This window comes from Erythranthe guttata, chromosome 6, assembly GCF_056151865.1.
Source record: "Erythranthe guttata isolate IM_541 chromosome 6, IM_541, whole genome shotgun sequence".
In the NCBI taxonomy this organism is placed as follows: domain Eukaryota; kingdom Viridiplantae; phylum Streptophyta; class Magnoliopsida; order Lamiales; family Phrymaceae; genus Erythranthe; species Erythranthe guttata.
In genome coordinates, this window is record NC_142538.1 from 7,738,065 (window position 1) to 7,761,192 (window position 23,128).

General features: G+C 33.6%; 3 protein-coding genes across 4 annotated transcripts; all 3 read right to left on the reverse strand.

The window, feature by feature from the left end:
* Window positions 1–2,164: 2,164 nt before the first annotated feature.
* LOC148770042 (uncharacterized) lies at window positions 2,165–3,498 on the reverse strand. The gene is made up of 3 exons (XM_088819791.1): window positions 3,193–3,498; window positions 2,949–3,102; window positions 2,165–2,233 (listed from the first exon to the last, which is right to left on the reverse strand). Exons 1-3 carry the CDS (start codon window positions 3,481–3,483, stop codon window positions 2,178–2,180), a joined length of 501 nt encoding a protein of 166 aa, XP_088675917.1. The 5' UTR covers window positions 3,484–3,498; the 3' UTR covers window positions 2,165–2,177.
* Window positions 3,499–9,304: 5,806 nt separating this feature from the next.
* On the reverse strand, window positions 9,305–11,383 carry LOC105960414 (uncharacterized). Its single transcript, XM_012984583.2, has 4 exons — window positions 10,723–11,383; window positions 10,520–10,630; window positions 10,236–10,427; window positions 9,305–9,496 (listed from the first exon to the last, which is right to left on the reverse strand). The coding sequence occupies exons 1-3, from the start codon at window positions 11,218–11,220 to the stop codon at window positions 10,248–10,250; spliced, it is 789 nt and encodes a 262-aa protein (XP_012840037.2). The 5' UTR covers window positions 11,221–11,383; the 3' UTR covers window positions 9,305–9,496; window positions 10,236–10,247.
* An 8,696-nt stretch (window positions 11,384–20,079) lies between these two features.
* On the reverse strand, window positions 20,080–22,687 carry LOC105960415 (F-box protein At5g03100). Of its 2 annotated transcripts, XM_088819792.1 has the most exons (5): window positions 22,483–22,685; window positions 22,291–22,364; window positions 21,085–21,966; window positions 20,845–20,988; window positions 20,080–20,569 (listed from the first exon to the last, which is right to left on the reverse strand). In XM_088819792.1, exons 2-5 carry the CDS (start codon window positions 22,336–22,338, stop codon window positions 20,261–20,263), a joined length of 1,383 nt encoding a protein of 460 aa, XP_088675918.1. In that variant the 5' UTR covers window positions 22,339–22,364; window positions 22,483–22,685; the 3' UTR covers window positions 20,080–20,260. The 2 variants fall into 2 exon arrangements, with proteins under 2 accessions (XP_088675918.1, XP_012840038.1); XM_012984584.2 differs by having other exon boundaries at window positions 22,291–22,687.
* Between the last annotated feature and the right edge of the window lie 441 nt (window positions 22,688–23,128).

Genomic DNA, 23,128 nt, shown 5'->3' on the forward strand with positions numbered 1-23,128 from the left:
TCTAGAGTAACATAGCTTATATAGCATATGCATATATGTATGCATACATTTACGTATATATGCATGTATTATGCATGTAATTATGATTAAATCATGAAATCACATAAATAAATTAATTGTACACATAAGTTACATAAATTAATCTAACACATAATTATCAATAATTAATCCATTTAAGCACCTAATTATCGAAATAAAGTTGGCACATAATTATTCAATAAATTCCTAGCACATAAGGCACATAATTATCTAATCGGCATATAATAATTATTAATCTAAGCAAATAAGGGCAATTGTCCTCCGACGCTCAAGTCAGAAAACTATCACAATATAAACAATTAATTGCCTAAATAATGCGTACCTTCTTGTGTATATGATAACACACATTTATAGGTGGAGTTTGATATGGTTTTCTTGTTAAAAACCAATGTGGGACAAATTGAATGTAATTAAGAGTGTTAATTGGGGTTATCCTCTAGATGGGCCAATTTGAGCATCTTGGGCCAGACTCCAATTATACACATCATTGAGTGTTATAAATTGGTTTTTCCTTTAGATGGCCCAATTTGAGCATCTTGGGCATAACTCCAATTATACACATCAATATTGAAGTTTAATGTTTTGTTTCTCCAATTTTGAGGAGCACATTTGGAGTCATTAAATGTACTGAAATGTTAAATGTCGTTTCAATTTTACTAATGTCATTTTGACTTCGAACCTAATTTTGACGTATTTCTATTTTGATTTTGGCAAAATTCGAAACACGAAAACTGTAGTCATTTGGGTTAGCTTTCTAATCCAACTTAAATCCGCTAGATTGGATGCCGTGTGACAAAGTTATGCATGAATAGGTTACATTTTAAATTTGAGATACCTCAATACATCAAAGTTGTCCATTAATTCATGTATATCTTTCTTGTCTGACATCCAGTCTGACATCCAATTTTGGTGATTCAGGTTGGATTAGAAACTAACTCAAAATACTACAAATTCTATTTTTCGGGTTTTGCAAAATTTAGAATAAAAAATAATCAAAATCACGTTTGAAGTCGTAATGGAATTATTAAAGCTCGAAAGACATTTATCACATCCCTTAAATGTAATGCATGTTGAGTGGTGTCCCAGCAACGAGGTGCTTGATTCGGGACGGTGCGCTACAATATCATTTGACTCATATATGTTGATTACCAATAATCATTCAACAAATATTACCAATTTGGTAATTTGTCATTCCACCAGGGTCTAGTTTGGTTGCCAAAATAAGATTAGCCAATATAAAATTAAATAATCTAATGAAAACACAATTATTTTATCGAATCCCGCTACGTTCAACAGAAAAACTCCCTTAAAGGCAAGATAAGCCATGACAAGATAATATTTGCTGTTGTAATGTTTTTATGATTAATGTATGTTGTAAGGTTATTAGGAAATAATTAATGAAATTATTGTTTATTCGTGGTTTTATTATATGTATAATAATCTAAGTCGATTTTCATTCATGTTTCAATAAATTTTTGATATTTATCATAATTTCTAAATTATATACTTAATAAAATTAATCATTATTCATAATCAATATTTTAGTAATAAAATAGACTAAATTTACAATTAACATTAAAATTATAATTTTGTAATATATTTGGTGAAATGCCATGGGAGACCAAACCAAATCATATTCTCTATAAATGGTAAAATGGTGAAATATTAATATTTTATTATTTGGTGTAAAATTTGATGGAATTGGTGGGAGACCAAATACACTATTGTGTCACTAAAAATAGAGAAATTATAGAATGGTGTACTACGGGTGGGAGATAACATCATTTTTTCACCACCAAAAATAGGATTTGGTGAAAAAATGGTGTTAAGGGTGGGAGATGCTCTGAGATTACCAAACATCAAACAAAGTTCAATTATTTAGTTAATAATGGCTAATCTCCCCAACCAAACGAGGCGTAACTCGATAACCACAAAACTACCAAAACAAAACCATGACATGGTAGCAACTCTAAAGATTTAATGAACCAAAAAACGAGTGAAACAAAACAAAAATCTTAAATATAATAGCAGATAGCCAGTATATTTTCAAAATTAACAAGTTTATCATAACTACACACCATCAACTATTTCACGAAAAGGGAAAAAATAAAAATAGATTCTATGAAGTCCTATAAACATTACGAAGAACACATTATATTCCATGAGAGAATATAACTTATCAACTTCGAATAACCTGCAAATGGAAAATCCCAAAAGGTGTTACATGCCAGTAAAAATCATAGAATCGAAAGTTGTTGGAGCACAAATATCAATAACACAAGTGATAAGATTCACATACTTCGCGCACTACATTGCAGGCAGCACAACATTCAAGAGATCACGGAAGAAGACATCACAAATTCAAGTCTAACGTGATTTTAAAATTAATAATTACCAGTTTCTTCTTTCCATTCAAAATATGGTAATAGAAATATATTTTGTTCAATTTGAGGAATATAAACCAGAAGTACAATTTTTCAAATAGGGACATCAGTCTTCGAAGATATGTAACCATAAACTAACTATAGTATCGGAATTGTTTCTAGAGCGATTGGCCAAGGCAAAGTGTATACACCCATATTCAAGAAAAGTCTGAAAAGTTGGTCAAGTCTCCTAACCATGGGAAGTAATTTTTTGATACACTTTGTGACTCTCGTAACTTAGAATCAGACGAGTAGGAAGCAAAGTATCTCACTAACTCAATTTTTGTATGATAGCATCTCTGTTTAATTTTGAAGATGTAATAAAGGCTGAACATGTAGATACTCACTGATCAACATGTAGCAACTACACCCATATATAAATGCATATAGGTAAATGAAAAACGAAAGTCAATAACATCATTGGACATATAGGAGCTTAAGATAACAAAAAAACACAGTAAATCTTGAATTGAAAAAAAAAATTACCTATAACAGCTAAGCAGCAGGATGTGAAATTGCACTTTTTTTTGTTGCAGGCATTGGTTGCTAGTTGAGCATAAACATTGAGATCATGCAGGAGTATGGGATCATCATCTTTGCCGGAGGAATCTCGGTCATACAAAAGCTTGGCCACAGGTCGCTACAAATTTATATGATAAATTGAGGTTAATAATTTATTGAAATGATATTCCAAATAAATGAAATTAGAATAAATTGACGGAAAACATACGCCGAACATAAATAGCCGAACGATCCCCTTCTTACTCATCCTTGACTCGCTCGTCTTCGTAACTAATTCCGATTCCTCCTTTTGCAATTTCTTGACTTGTCTAAGCAATTTGATTATCCTTAACTTCAACTTCTCTGTTTCCGACTCCGATTCCGATTCCGTTTCCGTTTCCGTTTCCGTTTCCTCCTTCAATTTTTCGACTTGTGTCAATATTGTCTTCATCTTTAACTTACGGTTCTCCATGCCCCGTTTCGGTTCCTCTGATTCGTTTCGGTATTCTAATCGGCTCATGTCTGGTTTCTAACGTTTCTTAAAGAGAGCGAAGTAAATGGGCTGGACTCTTGGGGAGTGGGTTGGGATAACCCTTTCAATAGGTATATTCATAAAGGGTCATTAAAAAATTTACAAAAAAGTCAACACATTGGACAGAGATTTGTAAGAGACAATAATAGCCAATCACATTTCAATATGCTCAAATTTTATCATTTAATATAATTTAACGTTAAATTTCATAAGTTATTTAATTTTGACCCAAAACATAATTTTATGGACAATTTCATTCGTCGCCGCTGGTCTCTATCATTGACTTTTTTAATCTTCTTTTCCTGGTTTTTCCACCGGTTTCCGGCGTTGACCGACTGTCATTGCCGGTCTCCGGCATTGACTTTTTTGATTTTTTTTCTTCCTAAATTTTTCATCGCCGGTCTCCGGCGTTGACTTTTTCAATTTTTTCTTTTTTTTCACCCCTAATTTTTCAACCGGCGTTGACCTGACGTTGACTTTTTTGATTTTTGAATTTTTTTTTTCTTTAACATCTTCCCCCGCGTTTAAACAACAATATTGTTGTGGTTGACAGTAAATAACTATACTACAATTTAACACATTAATCTCTAACACAATAATATTAACACAATAAAAGTTATTATTTCTTTGTAATAGAGTAATATTAATATAAAAGTAAACATAATAAAAATATTGATGTGGTTGATAGTAATATTATTGTAACACCATTTACGGTAATATTACAATAGTAAACATTTATATTATTAAGTTACTCGGTCAACAACTCAGACAAAAACAAAAAACCCAAAAATTTAATAATATTGATGTGGTTGACAGTAATATTATTGTGTTTACAGTTATTTTACTATCAACCACGATAATATAATTACGTAAACTTGTTAACAAATCAAACAAAATAAAATAAAATAAAAACCAAAAAAATAATATTATTGTCGTTGACTCTAATTGTACTATCAAGGACAGTACAGTTACATAAATGTACCGTCAACGACAGTATAATTACGTTAATATACTGTCAGTGACAGTATAATTACTGTTAATGACAGTACAATTAAGGTTAACGTTTAGCTGCAGACGTAAAAAAAAGGGATAAAAATGTTAGAAGAAAAAAAATCACTAAAGAAAATCAACGCCGGAGACCGACGGTCAACTCAAGAAACCGGCGGCGGAAAAAACAGACAAGAAAACAAATCAAAAAAGTCAACGCCGGAGACGGCGGTCAATGCTGAAAACCGGCGGCGAAAACAAATAAAGTCAATGCCGAAAACCGGCGGCAAAAAAATAATTTCAAAAAAAAAAAAAAAAAAAAAGAAAAAAAAGAAAAAAAATATTGAAAAAAAAGTCAAAATTATTTTTTTGCGGTTAAAATTGATTAAATTATGGTTACAAGTAAGAATTGGTTGTAAAGTGTTGCGGGTAATTTTGTCATATAAATTAATTTTTCCTTTATTTATAAGGTAAAATAGCACTGAACCTCCTTGTGGTTTGGACATTTTGCACATGACCCCCTTATGGTAAGAAATTAGGCACATAACGCCCTTGTGGTTTGACATTGCACATGAGCCCCTTATTATATGAAATTAGGCACATAACCCCTTTGTCGTTTTGACATTTTGCACATGACCCTCTTATGGTATGAAATTAGCACATAACCCCTTGAATAGAGAACAGAAAAAGACTAAACTACCGCTATCAAATCAAAAATTCTTGTTTTAATTTAAAAATAAGTATTCTATAAAACGAAAAGCTTAATGTACTTTTTTTGTAAAATGACAAATATAATATATTATTGTGTTTTTTTAATTTTACGCAATAATATGGCGGCGTTTTTATTTGCGACGGAAATGTTTTTATATAATCATATTTTAGTGTTAGCTGGAAAAGGGTTTGAGTTTCTTTTGCGCGCCTGAAATTTCATTATTATTAGGGTTAAATACAAAAACACCTATGTACTACGAACTTTGTATCATATATTCATATACTACCCATAAATACTAAAACCCCCTCACATTACATTTTTTCTAAAATATGACGAAAATACCCCTACTCAAATATATATATATATATATATATATATATATATATATATATATATATATATATATATATATATATATATATATATATATATATATATATATATATAGTTTGAGCCATTTTCCACTACATATTTTACCATTTTCAGTCAATTTTACGTGGGAAATTTTGGTATTTATATTTTTTCTCCAAAATATCAAATTGCTTAGATTTTTTTAATTTTCTGAATAAAACCTTATATTTTTGACATTTTGAGTTTTTTCATTTTTATTTTCTTAAATGTCTTCCGGGAGTTCAAAAAAAAATCTAAGTAATTAAATGTTTTGAAGAAAAAAATAAAAATATCAAAATTTTCCAAGTAAAATTGACCGAAAATGTGAAAAGATATAGTGGAAAATGGCTCAAACAAACCCTTATATTTATAGGCTTAACATGAGTATTTTCGTCATATTTTGGAAAAAATATAACATTATGGGGGGTTTTGTATTTTTGTGTAGTACATGAGTATATGATACAAAGTCCATAGTACATGAGTGTTTTTGTATATAACCCTTATTATTATCCTTCTCAGCTGGTAACAATGGGTAGGGGTGAGTTCGGGACGGGATTTCGGGAATTCGGGATTTTCGGGATCGGGATTTCGGGATTCGGGATAGAAATTTTAAATCCCAATCCCGTCCCATAATATTAAATCCCGGTAATATCGGTATCCCTAAATATTTCGGGAATTCGGGATTGAGATCGGGAATCCCATATTTTGCCTAAAAACTAAGAAATATTGTTTTTTTTTTCCATTAGTATTATTTTATACATTAAACCAACTTGAATATATTATATACATACTATTATTATTGCACTATTTATTTTTTATCACAAAACTTGGAAGATATGAAATTTGAAAAATTTAAAAATAAGTTGAAACGATATATTATATTGTATTTCTCATCTCCTTAACAAATATATATATATATATATATATATATATATATATATATATATATATATATATATATATATATATATATATATATATATATATATATATATGTATGTGTGTGTGTGTGTGTGTGTGTGTGTTTTTATTAGTTTTTTTTTCTTTTTTCCTAATTCGGGATTAAAATATCCCGATCGGGATTGAACCAATTCCCGAATCCCGATCCCGTATTTGTTCCTAATCCCGATCCCGAATCCCGTAATCCCGAATTCCCGAATTTTTAATCCCAAATAGTAAAATTCTAATCGGGACGGGACGGGATCCCGAATCCCGATCCCAAAGTCCCAGCCCTAACAATGGGGGTCATCGGACATGGTCATATTGGGAGGAGGTGAAGGTGATTTTGGTCCATGAAAGGGAAAATTCTATGAACATTGATGGAACAAGTGGAAATTCTACTAGTTTGAATGAATTGATTGGGTTAGTCTATATATATATATATATATATATATATATATATATATATATATATATATATATATATATAACAAAAAAAACAAATCGGCCGAGGCGGCCGATTAATCAAACTCCGAGGCGGAGGCGGTCGCAAACCTTTACGATTTTAATGTAAATCGAGTTTTTGCATGTGAGGCGGTTTTGGGCGGTTCGAGGCGGTCAAACCTTAAGGCGGGTCAAACTCGGTGGCAAAAATCGGCTAAAAATCGGTCAAAAATCGGTTTTTTTTTAATTCAAAATAAAAGTTGGAATTTTAATAAATAAAAAATGAGTTTATGCTTTATTTTGTTTATGTTAACTGTTATTGTTAAAGAACTAATGATGTATGCCATGAATGTTCAAGAATAAATGTAAATTAAAAAATTTGCCTTTTTATTTATAATTTATAAGGATATTTATGTATTATGATCTTATTATTATTAAACTTTTATACGTTATTAGGATATATATACACGATGGAGATGTTACTATGTTTAAATATTTTTTATATATGTTTTGAGTATTTATAATTAATATCTACAAATATATTATATTAAATTTTAAAAACCGATTTATTTCCGCTTTATCACTGATTAATCTCCGCCGCACCTATTAATAGTGAGTCGGTGCCTGACCGCCTCCGACCCGATTACCGTTTTAGACAAATGAAATGAATTAGAACCATTACGATGAAGATATGGTAAGGACGACGTTGCCATTTCACATGTTATCCTTATTCAGGAAATCCTGCAAACCAAACTCTTGAAATTTTGCATACTAAATAATATGAACGCACATTAAGGAAAATTTATACATCTCATCCATCAAACCAGAAGAGGCCCAAAGGTATAACTAAACTCATGGTTGAAGAGTTCCTCATTTTAATCTCCTTCGCAGGACAGGACAAAAACACATAAGGATCACTTACGGAAGAATTCTAGAAAACCACAACTAGGTTTGAGGCAATGGAGGTACATTTTGCGTACAAGGAGCTCAATGGTGCAGCGAACATCTTCGCAAAGACTGGATCGACTATAAATAGTGGGCTTTTTAGTTAGGGCTTTTCAGCATCCTGTACCGAGACAACATCCAGTGTCGAGACAGTACTCCTAGTAATTCAGTTTTTTGTTACTGGTAAGCATTCATCAATTGATTTGTTCTGAAAAAACACATTCATCAATTGATTTTAACAAACATAGCCCTAAGTAGGATTAAAGATATTAACTGTAGGTGATTTGAATTTTGGGCATTAATTGGTAACCCAATGTGGAAAATAATTAGTGTGCATGTTTTGACGGCCCAGCGGCCCAATTAGGTTTATCACATTAGTCGAGTTGCTGTTCTACCTGTCCTTCAGGCAGGTTACCACAGAATTTCAGCATTTGGGACAAAGGGATTGAAATCGGCATAATTCAAAGAAGTTAGTATGGGACGATACATGATGGTTCTGGTTGTGTACAGAGGAAATGAGTAACACGAACAAGCTGTGGGATAATTCAAAACCGGTCATATATAGTGACAAAACGGCAACACCACAAAAATCAAAACACTAAGAGTTTGTTTGGCTAAGCTTATAAACTCTTAAAAACATCTTATAAGATGTTTAAGAGCTTATAAGCTGTTAAAATATGTTTGGTAAAAAAATTACAAAAGACCTTATTTTTTTCAAAAATAAGCTGTTAGGAAGCTTATAAGATGTTTTTAAAAAAGTACCTCCACCCCCACCTTTTTTCTTTAAGATCTTATTTGTTTATTTACTAAAATACTCAAAATACAAAATTACCCTCAAATACTATATTACATGAATACTAATAATATTTATATTTTATCAAAACAATGTATTCTTGTAATCAAGATTAATAATTAGTTAAAATATAATTATCATAATAATTATAAAAAAAATATTTTCTATTTATATGTATATGTATATAAAATACCCGAATATTCTTATTATCTCAATAATAAATTATATTTCATTTATCTATAAAAAAATTATATTTATTTTACAACATTTATTTCATATTAATGTATAATTTTATATTATCATTTTATTTGAAAAATTAATTTGTAAATATTATAATAATATTTTAGGAACAAAAAAATATTTGAGTCAAATAAGTTTAACAAATATAATGACGCTATGTATTTTTTTGTCATTATAGTGGTAAACAGACCTTTTATTTTTTATTTCCAAACGCCTGAACAACTTATAAGAACTAAAAGTAACTTATAAGCTACATATCCAAACACTTTAAAAAATATTTTTTAAAATAAGATCTTAGAGCTTATCAACTCCTAAACATCTTATCAGATGTAGGAGCTTATAAGATGTTTTAAATAAGCTTAACCAAACGGGCTCTAAATATTTGACATAAATAAGATAAGCACTGTTCTATTGAGCATGATATATTTTACAAATATAAAAAGATTCTAGACGCAGAAAACAAAGATAAATATGGTTCACAACCCAGTTATATTAAAACAAACACAATTTGCCTTAAATCGGCAAATTTGCTTCCCTAAACCAGGTATCACCTGCAAACGGAACAAAAACATGGTGTTAAGTACTGGTGAAACACATACACCTGAAAGCTGCTGGATCATAAGTTTTGGTACCACAAACTCAAAGGACATTACTTCATACACTACAGTGCAATAATTGAATGTTTAGCATGTGCGCAAAAATTCAATAAACTATGTAAAAGATAAAGTAGAAATAGCTTCATCCAACCAGACATTAAAGATGTTAAGGGGAAAAAAACCCCAATTGAAGAGATTTCTAAAAGTGATTTTGAAATGTCTTCAATGGTATTAACTTCAAGAAGGTAGCTACTGTTTCAATAGTGATTGTTACAAGTAAGTATACAACACAAACTGACAGCTTCCAATTTACTACATGTCCAACATATACGTATACCTACACCTTCTCAATTGATAATTCTCCAACAACATATAATATAAGATTTCAGTGTACCAAGGCAAAAAAAATAATTCAATAAGGCGGCAAGGCATCGCAATCAACTTCAACCTTCTTTCGTGAAAAGAATATTCAACCATTATACTAATGACATTTATATATCCTACTTGTTAACTTAGCTGGTTTTGCAAAATCGTTAGCTTTTTTTTTTTTTTTCTTTTTTGGTGGTTTATGCTTTAATATTTGAAACCTAGGACACACGCAGCAATTATAAAGGTCTATATTTATAAATTATAATATTTTCAATTGACTGTCAAATAAAGATCACTAATTTCAGAAAATAAAATGAAAACTTACCTATTCGTTAGGTCAATCAACAATACGAACACTCTGTACATCAATTTTGCCAATTCCGTAGTAAATGACTGTTTGGAAATGTTTGGCAACGGCATCACCAGGCTTGATGGCTGTAAATCCCAGATGCAATACGTAACCGGCGCACTGACTTTGGATTGCTCCCACCATGTCCACCACACTGTATTCTGTATGCTACACAAATATACGAACCAAAACCAATTAAATGTCGACCGAAAAAGAACCAGAAACAAATTAAATGTAACCAAAAAAAAAAAAAAACATACGTGTTTGTTGTTGTAAGAATTAATTGCTAGTTGCGCAGAACCCCGGAGAGATTGCAAAGTTTTGGGATCATTGCCTTTAAGAGATGGCTCATACACCAGGCTCGAACCTCCCTGTATGTAAATTGAAGCTAATTAAATTATCTGAACATATGAAAATATAATAAATTGGAGAAAATAAAATAAAAATGGGGGAAATTTCATACAGAGAATGATGGAATCTTCTTTTTATTCTTGGGGCGGGGGCGCTTCATAGTAAACGGATCATCTTCATTAGATTGATGAATCAGCAGCTGTTGGATACTTAACATGTGCTCCTCCGCATCGAATTCCGCCTCATCTAACTCCTTCTTCTTCTTAACCCTCTTCTCTAACTCAACCTTATCCATATCCAGTGACAGTCTTTCACCCATATACAGATCCACATCCCGTTCCAGTACTTCATCCTCATCCGGTTCGGATCCGGAGTCGGGTTCAGAATCCGATTCCAATTCGGGTTTCTCCCCTTGCAATTTACTCAATTGTCTGAGTATCTTATTGATCCTGAACTTGAAGTTGTTCACCTTTATTTTCGACGAGTCATCGTTCTCCATTCCCTCAAGCAATTCCTTCAGTACTCCATGTATCTCGTTGATCCTTAAACTGCGATTCTTCTTTCTCTGTTCCGAAGCGTTCACACCGTCGCCGGATTCACAACAAGCCATCTCTCTATCTATCTCTTTCTCTCTCTAATCCACCGCACGCAGAGTCGTAAACGAAGCCCTAATTATAAAACAGGGGAAATTTTTGTTCGCAGGTAATAATGAGAAGAGGCCAGAATTTGATATAAATTTTCAGTTCTGCCCCTATAAATAAATAGTCCTCTTCGATTTTTTTTTTTTTGTTTTTTTTTTGCCTAATTGCATTTAGGACCCCTGTTAAATACCGAATTGCTCAAATAAACTTAAAACTTAGGGATGACAACGGGTCGCATCTGGGCCGGGTTTCCCTAAACCCAAGAGCCGACCCACGAAAAATATATAAACTCAAGACCCGCCCCAACCCGTTTTAGCTTAGACCCAGACCCGCCCCAACTCAGACCCTAACTAAACGGTTTTGACCCGCCAGACCCGCTAGATCCGTTAACATACAAAAAGTTTAATATTTTTTAACTTTCATAACATTTTGCTTGTATATTTTTACGTAATAATCTCAATACTAAAATACAATTATTTTAAAAAATCTCTCCAAGTGATATAAATTAATTACAATTAATCATATGTAACTTCGATAATAAGTAAAATTCAAAATGCAAGACAATTAGCAGTTGTCGACAAGTGATAAATATTAATCATGAGAAATGAGATTCGAAAAATAAAACAGTGAAAATAGGTAAATGGGAATAGACAAAATGAAAATTGATAGTTTGATAAATGATATATATATATATATATATATATATATATATATATATATATACGGGTCGGTTCTGGGTCGATTCCAATAAGACCCGTAACCCGACCCAGAACCATCCAGTTCTAGAAATTTAAACCCATTACCCGACCCAAAATCATTTAGCTGACCCTGACCCATCCCAGACGGGTCGGTTCCGAGTCCAAGACCCGTCAAACCCGTACCCATTGTCATCCCTATTACAATTTAACAAAGTAGGAAACGACCCTATATTATATTGATTCTATTATAAATAAGCCCATCATGAGTAGGGGTGCTAAACGAGCCGAACCGACTCGTGAGTTCGATGAGCCAGCTTGAACTCGAACTCGAGTTTTTCGAGCTCAACTCAGGCTCCCGAGCCTTACTTTTATTTCTTTATTTTTAATTTTTATATATTATTTTTTATTTAAATAATATATGATAATAAAAAATATTACATAAATAAATAAATATAAATATAAATATTAAAAATATATATATATATATATATATATATATATATATATATATATATATATATATATATATATATATATATATATATATATATATGTATATATATATATATATACATATATATATATATATACATATATATATATAATTACAATTTATTATTTATTATGTAATTTTTTTAATAATAATAAAATAAAATTAATAAAAAAATAAAAATAAAAAAACAATTTCACCAATTATTCAATTTTGACCCATAACCCAATTTTGACTACAATTTCGCCCGTCGCCGTCGTTGACCACTGGTCTCCGGCGTTATTTTTTTTTAAATTATGTTTTTTTTTTTCGCCGGTTTCCGACGTTGACTTTTTTGATTTTTTTTCTACCACCGCTAACCAGCGCCGCCTTTGACTTCTTCAGATTACCTAATTTCTGATTTTCCTAATTATTATTACCATTACCTAATTTCTGATTTTACCGAAATTAGGTAATTTCTGATTATTATTATATATATAATAATTTGAATTATTATTTTTATTTTTGGTCCGATTTTATTTTTGAAACTAATTCTCAATATTTCCGGTTTTTCTTTCGTTTGGAAAATGAAAATACACCTATACTTAATATCTATGTAGCATGGACACGGGGAAACAAGGAAACGTACACGGGGAAACTCCGTTTTCCAAAAAGTTGGATACGAAATACAAGGGTGCATTCATAATTTTTAAAAATATTATAATGTTTAATATCATTCCACAATTACATTCGGGGCTTATAAATATATTTTAGTATGAAATTAACATCTACAAAATATTAAAACACCACTGGAAGTGAAAAGGAGATATAGTATTTAAGACTTTTTTAAGCGTATGCAATTCGGAGTTTTTATTTAAAATGAAATTTGGATTTATTTTTATAATTCATGGGTTCTATTTAGGGGTTGAGATCGGACGGATCGGATCGGATATCGTCCTTTCGGAAATTTTTTGATATTTTTCGGAACAACAATATTGATTCCGATTCCGATTCGATTCCGTTTCCGATTTTTTTGGAATTCAAGAACCGATTCTGATTCCGAGTTTTTCGGAAATTTTGGAAAATCAGAATATTTCGGAATTATTCATTTTTTGAATTGCAAGGATAGAATGATGGGCAACGACTAGGCTGAGGCGCTGGTCATGCCGGAGCGAATGAGGGGTGGTGTACGTGGTGCTCGGCGGAGAGAACGAGGGGCAGCATTGGCTATGCTGCGTGGAGAGAACGAGCGGAAGCACTGGCTGTGCTACGCGGAGAGAAAGAGGGGCGGCTCAGGTGGTGCTTGGTGCTCGACAATAAGAACAAGGGGCGGAGCTGGTGGAAGAAATAGGAGATTCTACATAGAGGAAGAATGGATGGTGGTGGAAGAAATGAGAGATTCCATAGGGAGAGAGCAACTGATGCAAGACACGAGAGAATGAGAGAATGAGTGAGGGAATTAGGGTTTAAAATTCACAATACCTATCAAGACATTGAGTTTGTTGATTTTATTATGTTGTGTATCTCTTTTGTCTCGTACTCCTTTCTCTTTAATACTTCACAATTTGGCTCGCTTCATCCATCTAGTGGACTTCGCCAATGCGAACCTTTGTCCCCATATATGTTTAGATGTTGTGCAGAAGCCTTAATTGCTATAGTTCAGAAGGCAGCAGTCACTGAAGGTAATTTTCATGGAATTAGAATTGCTCTCCATCAGCTCCCACAATTTCCAATTTGTGCTTCGCGAACGACACTCTCCTGTTTTGTAAAGCTTCTAAAGCCGATGTCATTACTAAGAAAAACATGCTGGATCAATATGGAAGTATATCGGGACAAGAGATTAATTTTGAAAATACTACTATGAGCTTTTGTCCAACAAATTTTGCGGCTTTGAAGGAGAGTATTTGTAATATTTTGGGTTTTCAAGTGGTGGATCGACATGAAAGATAATTGGGTATGCTTGTCTCGATGGGAAGGACAAAAAAAGAAATCTTTAATTTACTTTGTGATCATATTTGGGCTCGAATAAAAGGATGGGGCGAGAAACAACTCTTAAATTCCGGAAAAGAGGTTCTTATTAAGACTGTTTTGCAAGCAATTCCATCCTATATGATGAGTTGTTTTATGTTACCGATGGGCCTCATTAATGATCTGGAATCGGCTATCCGAGGGTTTTGGTGGGGAAACGGAAAGTACATGAAGATGGCGAGGTTAACGTGGAATAGAATGTGCATGTCGAAAGCTGACTGTGGTCTTGGATTTCGGGATTTGCGTAGTTTCAATATAGCATTATTAGCCAAACAAAACTGGAGAATTTTAAATTTACCCGAACCTTCTTTTATCCAAAATTCTGAAAGCTCGTTATTTCTCCAATGGTGATGTTCTCATGGCTGAATTAGGTTTGCGGCCTTCTGCGACTTGGCAGAGTTTAGTTAAAGCCCGATCTCATCTGTTCAAAGTTTTAAGAAAGAGAATTGGTGATGGCTCAAGCACATCTATTTGGGCGGACCCATGGCTCGGTGACGATGGAAATTTCAAAGTTATTACTCGAAGACCTCTGCACTCGTTTTTCCCAGATAGAGCCGAAGATTAAATTGACCAGACTTCAAAGTCGTGGGATATCTCAATTATTAATGAGCAGTTTTAGCCAGTGGATCGAGAACGTATTCTGGCTATACCAATTGAAAGTTCATATGCATCGGACAAATGGATTTGGCACCACACGAAGGACGGAAAGTTTGAGGTTAAGTCGTGTTATCAACTCGCCCTAGCAACAACACACAACTATCATGCTAATATGGGTCTGGCGAATGAATCGTCGAGTGGGTTATCAACAAGAAGATGGAAGAACATATGGAATTTGTCACTTCCCCTGAAAAATTGTATGTTTCTTTGGAGGGCTTGTTGTGACATACTATCCACACAAGCCGAGCTTTTTAGAAAACAGATTGCCATCTCTCCAATGTGCAACCATTGTGGGAGAGTATGGGAGACACCTATGCACATCTTTCTCCGTTGTCGAGGAATGGAAAAAATATGGAAGTCACACCCTTTAGGTATTATAGGGCAGCCAATACCAGTGTCTATGTGTGATTGGATAACTCAATAGCATCAACGGTTAACGGAGGATTCTTTTCTCTTGTCAGTCGTCGTAGTGTGGAAAGCTTGGGAGTCAAGAAACCGAGAGATGCATGGAGAGCAAGAGATGGCGACGGATGATTTTATTAGCTGGGGTCAGACTTTTCTCAATTTGTATCAACAAGCACAACTTCCACGTGCTCCCACACAACAACACACTCTTCCAACGGAGTGGAAACCGCCTCGAGGAGGAAAAATTAAATTGAACTTTGATGCAGCTCTCGCAGATGGTACTAACCATTATTCGGTGTATCTGATAGCTCGAGATTGACGAGGGGACTGTATTTTTTGGGCAGCAAGAAGTTTTAGAGGCCGCCGAAGGGCAGTGGATTGTGAAGCTCAGGCTGCACTCTTCGCATTGACTAGAGTCGAAGAGGAAAGTTGGTCATCGATTATTCTGGAAGGAGATCGCCTCAAAGTCGTAGCCGTACTTCGAGGAGACGATGCTCAATCAAGCTCGTTTGGCGCTTATGTCGAAGATTGTTGGTGTGTGGGTAAAAAAATTGAAAATTGTGTCTTTGATTTTGTTATTTTAGCTCTATCTTATAGCTAAAAATTATGGCGACTCTTGTAACAAAGGTTATACCCATCCTCCGAATTTGGCAATTGATGCGTAATTAAAGTTATTTTTTCTCAAAAAACAAATAAACTCTCATATGGCAACTCCGAAAAATATAACAATTATATATCCATGACAACTCCGAAAAATATAACAATTATATATCCTGACGATTATAATCTCGTCGTCATTTCGAGTACCAAATCCCATTTTTCAAATTTCCACCTTTGGAAACCTATATTTCAGTAGTACCTAGCAAATTGGAAAAAAATTCAATCTTTCGACCAATGTTTTGGAAACCGGATCAGACATAGATCCGGATTGCTAACTCGGTCGTGGTTAGACCGGTTCAACTAGGGCCCAATCGAATTTTTTAATATTTTCTATTTTTAATTATTTGTGAATATTTATAATATATTCTCTTTTAAAAATGTATTTTAATATTCCTCATTAATCTTCTATTCAACAGTTATTATAATTTATTAAATATCTACAACAGAGTGTTGTAAATAATTTAATTTATATTTAATATTATTATATTATTTTATACTTTCTTTTAGATTTTCCTTTCTCTATTCTTATTTCATTAATCCCTCTCTCTACTGCTATAATGAAAAAAATAATACGGGAAAATTACATTTTTCGTCCTCAACATTACCCGCCGTTTTGATATTGTCCCTAAACATTTTCAAGTTACAATAGTTATCCCTAATAATGCCATTTTTAAACAATTTTCGTCCTACCGTTAGTTTTTGCTGTTAGTTTTGATTGAAAGTATGATGGAATTATAAATATTATTATAATTGATAAAAAAAAAAAAAAAAAAAAAACCTATATGACCACAGTTCCTTCGACCCTATACCCGGTGATAAACACCGGGTGGGTCTTCTGCTGCCACGTATTCTTTTTTTATTTTTCTAAAACCCCTAAAGGTAAAACCTAGCGGGGAATCTATTATAAAATACAAAAATGAGACACGTGACAGCAGAAGACCCACCCGGTGTTTATCACCGGGTGTAGGGTCGAACAAATCCATGACCACCCACGTGTTTCTTTTGGAGTTGCACCATAGCTCAGTTAGACGTCGCCATGCACACTACCAGAGAACCATCCATTTACTTCACGACACAAACACCAAGTACACACTCATTTTCACTTTGCAAGAGAATCACCAAGCACATACTTGACTCCCAAGAAACCAATTTCAAAACTCCCAGAATTAATAGTTGGTAATACAGTGGTGTTGGAGTTATTTCGATCTTCACAAGAAAATCTCAAATTTGAATTAAAAAAAGAAAACGCTCATTTAGAAAGTTTTTTTTTTCTCAATTATTCCTTTATTTTTGGACTGAATTTTATCGTTCAATAATCCTTGTGCAGTTGTTTACGCAAAACGACACAACACACATAGATATACACACATAACCAGCATTGATAAACAAGATGAAAGTGATGAAAGATATCAAGCGTTGGTCATGAAATACGAGAAACTAAGTCATCTCCACATAATCACCATTTTCACACTCTATTTTCTGAATCCTTTCAACAAAAGCTCCTGGATCAACTTTTACATGTGTTCTTAGCTTCGGTGTCCATTTGGAGCATGAATTGAAATGAATTTTAATTAATTTTAAACACAATTTAAATATCTAAAGAATGACGACAATGCTGGTTATTAATATCCAAGATGAGGCTTAAATTGTGCAAAATTAAGAATAAAATTCGTCTAACATATAATCTGCATCATCTTCTTCGCCACTTTGATATGAAAAACCACGAGAAGCCCAACAAAATTGAATATGCAAACAGGTCACCTCGAAAAATAGACAATCAACTCATGTATGTTATATCTTCTGCGTATATATTCTCGTTTAATTGTTAGTACATATACTTCAATCAATTTTTTTAAGATTTGTTTTGATGTGTAAACAGCAGAAAATACGAGTAGGAGGGAACGAGGCAAAAGAGGAGCAAGTTGATAATAAAAACAACTACGTAAGGACTGTAATACGAGCTAAAAAAGTGATAAGATAAAGTTAAGAAATGGAGAGGTGCGTGTCATGATATTATTTTTTTTAAAGAAAATAATAAATAAAATTAAAGACTCATTCTTAAAAAATGGAAAATAAATATCAAAATAGAAATAATAAATAAATATAGAAAATTCGAATATATATAATATTAAAATATTATTTAACTTTTTTTTGCTTTCAATATTCTGTTACTTAAATATAATCATTTTAATTTGAAATTAATTCATCACATAATATGTTTTACTACAAATAAGGACAATATGGGTCACATTTATCGACTCATTCTGAAATAGAAAATCTTGAAAGCTTTGAACCAGCTCGGCATTCTACGTCGTATTGATATTGCATGTAATTTTATAATGTTAATGCAAGGTTGTTGTAATATTTTATTTTGAATTTTTAATAATTTTAGCATATTATTGTATTGTTATGTTGGTATTAAAAATATATTTGAAATAAATTATATTTTAGCATTTTAATTAAAAAAAGTCCGTTCCAGCCGCGACGGAGCTACGACGGAACCGCGACGTTGCAATGGAACTGGAACGGCGGTGTCCGCGACAGCCGACTGTTTTGTGCCGGCGAACCATGTGTAGCAGTGTGGAGAAATGGTTATGCTACGCCTAAAGCTACAAATCTCAATTCATTACCTTTTTAACAAAAACCATTGGCCACGTGTATTAGTTGTTCACATAAGTAGGTCCACATTCAAGTCCACGTCATACTTCCATCTAAACTAACAGCAAATCTAACGGTAGGACGAAAATTGTTTAAAAATGGCATCATTAGGGACCACTATTGTAACTTGAAAATGTTTAGGGACAATATCGAAAAAGCGGGTAATGTTTGAGGACAGAAAATGTAATTTTCCCAAAAAAATACCTTCTCCCGTCAAATTGAAACATATTTGTCCACCCACCCACCTCAAGCACCAAACTCATATTTTTCAATTTTCCTGCTTCGTTTCTTCCCCAATCACTACGACCCATCAAGCCACCATTGGAGAACAACCCAGCATCTCAAGAGTCATGACTTAGCCTGAGAACTAGCGCTACCCAAGCCCTACCATTGGAGACCAACCCAGCATCTCAAGAGTCATGACTTAGCCTGAGAACTAGCACTACCCAAGCCCTGTGCCTGATTCGGTGGCAATTTTGACCGACTTTTCTTCCATTTTCGTTTTTTTTTTTTTTTTATTCTTCCTCCCCCATCTTACTCAGATCTATTATTAATTTCTCAATAAAACCAGTTTTTGGCCGGTTTACGGTGCGACCGGCCAAAAATCCGGGTTCTACCATTTAAACCGGTTTTTTGCAACTTTCGGGTTTATAGTGCCAACCGGACCGGACAAGGCAGCGGTTCGCGGTTAAACCTGTCGAACTGGCCGGTCCGGTCCGATTTTCAAAACATTGCTTTCAACTTAATTTCGAAGCTATAATGGCATTAAAAATATGTCAATCTTTTTGGGGGTCAAGAATATATCTAACCAAATTAGTTGAAATTTACGAACATCTTATAATTTTTCTACCACCATCTTAATTTCATTTTTAAGCTACACCAGATGAACTTCTCCCAATAAATAAATAATTAAATAATTAAATACCACATGTCAAAATCTTAACACCAAATGAACTTCACTTCACTCACCGGGTGTAGCATAGAACAAACTTCCTTCTACTACAATCTTAATTTTTCTGTATCCAACATTTGTCTCCTCCAAACACACACTACAAGCATCGAAATTTATGCCTTTCTTTCTTTACTTGCTTCTCTCTCCAAGGAAATATTACTTATACATGTACTATGAAACGATGTGCTACCGTGGAAGATGATCGTCCACTTAAAGGGCATGGAGCTTACGGAAAAATTGGGAATAAACTTCGTGGATTTTGTTAGAGGTGAGCATAATTTGTGATATTAATCTCAAAACAAAATTAAAGGGCAATATATTATAAAAATCCCAATTCATTTCCCAACTTAAGTAAGAAAAATAATAGACCCTGCTTTCACTTTCCGATAACATCTACCATAACAATTAAGAAATCACGAGAAACTAGTCTTAGTTTAAGAATTCATAATTACCGAGAAAAAAAAAATTAGAGTACTTAGGTTTTAAAGAATAACCAATTCAATGTGACGACGTACTTTTGCTTCAAGGTGTTGCTTCACCTCATCCCTTGTAAACTGTTCCACGGATAATCTGAATGGGGTAACTGGGTCATCGGCAAAGTATGATTCATAGGAGCAATCAACAATTACCTTCTCAAGCACAACACAGTTGTCTATAAAATACTCGACCAATTCAACATCACTTGATCGACTGTAAAAGCCACAAAACTTGACGACTTTAAGGTGCTGGTGAGGAAACTTTTTAGTTTTGTCAATTTGTCCAACTAAACTCTTACGCACATACGCGCACAACTGCATATGAGAAACGAGAGATAATAAGCCTTTGCTGCTGATAAAAATGAAGAATAAAATGTACACTGATACTTTATGAATTTGTTATTTATGATTTGATATCCTTAATTCTAAATCCACCAATCGAAATACAGCCTTAGGAATCAGTAACATTAGTCTCACTCGAGTTTGGTTTAGTTGTTTTAAATACTATGTCTGAATGAGTTGGGATAAATCTTGAATTTTATTCTAGCAATTGGCGCTATCTTTAGAACTAAAAAGATGAAATGACCTACCTTTAGAACAAATTCCTCTAGGTAAGGACATGCTGATATGAAAGAAGTCAGTGCAATAATACTCCGATCATGCAACGAGTCACATTGTATGACCAGCTTCTTCAATTTAGGCATTTGAGGGAACTCGGCGAGTTGAATTATTTCCTGCAAAATCAATCACAAAAAAAAAAAAAAAAAAATTGGTATTATTATGCATAAAAAAATTGGAGAGGATGACGGCCACAATTTAATTTGTCTAACCTCCGGCCTGCCTAACAGCAAGGTAAGAATCTCCAATTGGAAAATGCAGCAAGAAAGAGTATGAAGTAACTTCTTATCAGAATATATACTATAAGCACCGCTAACAGATACGTCAACAAGCATTGGGACATTCTCAAGTAAGACTTCTCCCCATAACATCGAAAACTTAAACGAAGTAAGATTAGGCGCCGAAACCTTAAGGGATCTCAGTTTATCGCAGTCGGTGATCTCCAAGTGTTTCAGCACGAGGGACGAACCCCAAACTTCAAGATTCGATAGTTCTTTCTCGTTATGGACCGTCAATTGCTCGAGCAAAGGGCAGTTACGTAGGAAGAACTCGATCGCTTCGCTACTCACGTTAACCCGATTCAAAGACAATGCTTTGAGAGACTTGAAATTCGAAGATACAACGCCGCGGTTGTTTTGATCAAGTAACTCTTTGGGGAAAGAATAACGTAAGGGGCGAGCGCGACGGTTGTCGAGGTTCGACGAGAGGTCAACCTCCACCCTTTGAACTTGTCTGGAAAACGCGTACGCGAGCCACTTGGTTATCGCCTTCTGAGACGATTTGCTCAGATCGAAACAGATTCTGAACTCTTTCAATGTGGCGGATTCATGTGATTGCAGAATGTGGTTTACCCATGCTATGTATTTTAGCCTCTCCCCCTTACGCTCGTTTCTTAGTTGCATGGCTACCTTGTCTATACCACTTCCTGCTTCGAAATTGAGAGAGTGGGTGTGTTTCCATAAGTTTAGCCAGCGAGACGAGAGAACGCTAGTGCATGCAGCTTCCTTCAGAGATAGGTACGATATGATATCGACGAGAATATCATCAGGTAACTCACTTATCCGATCATCATCACCGAGGTATATCTTAGCACACTGTCAAACAATGTAATAATACTCAAATCAGAACAAAACGAACGATAATGCAGTAAGGCCTCGTTTGGTTGCCAAGATATTCTAATAAAACACAGTCCATCCCTAACATAATATTTTTGGGTCGACCCGAGAAGTTATTGGGTATAACAAACAAATTCCAATTATTTAGTTAATTATGCCCCAACCAAACAAGACCAAAGAGGAAAGTTAAGGGTTTCAGTAACCAAAATACATCATACATAAAGCATATAGCAATAACAAAGAGAAATTAATATTTAAATATTTAGAGATAAAAAGGGGAGAATTTCATTAGTGTTCGTTCACCTTCTTCGCTGGAGAATTGGAATCAATTCTGACTCGTTTACCACCCATCGATCTTTGAAATTTTGGGCAAAAACCTAGAGCAATTGTTAGACAGAAACAAAAACGAAAAAAGAAAAATTTGAGTATCAATGAAATCACAAATCTACAGACGAATTTCTAGGTTTGTATTAACCATCAGTTCTCAACCACCACCTCCGCACACACAACACCACCGCCGCCGCTTAACCGTGGATATATACAGTTAATCGAATTTGGTGACTCGAGAAAATGGCGGCGAGAACTCAGGAACCCGAAATCATTTTCCTCCCTGATAGCCGGAGAAGACGAAAATGGGTTTGCAAAGTAATGGTGTGGTGTGGTGTGGTGTGGTGCGGTGTGTACGTGTGCGCAGTGGTGGGGTCGTTTGCTGCGTTAATTTAGGATTAAATAGATTAGGTAAATTCCACTTTCCCCCTTGTACTTTGGCTCGATATCATTTTACCCCTACTACTTTCAATTGCATCGATTTGCCCCCATGTACTTGAAAAATTATCTCAATGTAGCCCTCGCCGTTAGTTTTTACACTTTTGACCTTAACACCGTTTGATCTAAGTTTGAAAATTACAAAAAAGCCACCCCTCCCAGTTTAAATAATTATTAAAAAAAATTAAAAAAATAAAAAATAAATTGTGGTTGGCGTCGTGAACTATGTTTTCTCCTTGTCTTGAATTTTTTATTATTTTATTTTTTGTTTTTTTATTTTTTTATTTTTTTATTTTTTATTTTTTTTATTTTTTTTATGTTTTTTATTAATTATTTAAACTGGGAATGGAGACTTTTTAGTAATTTTCAGACTTAA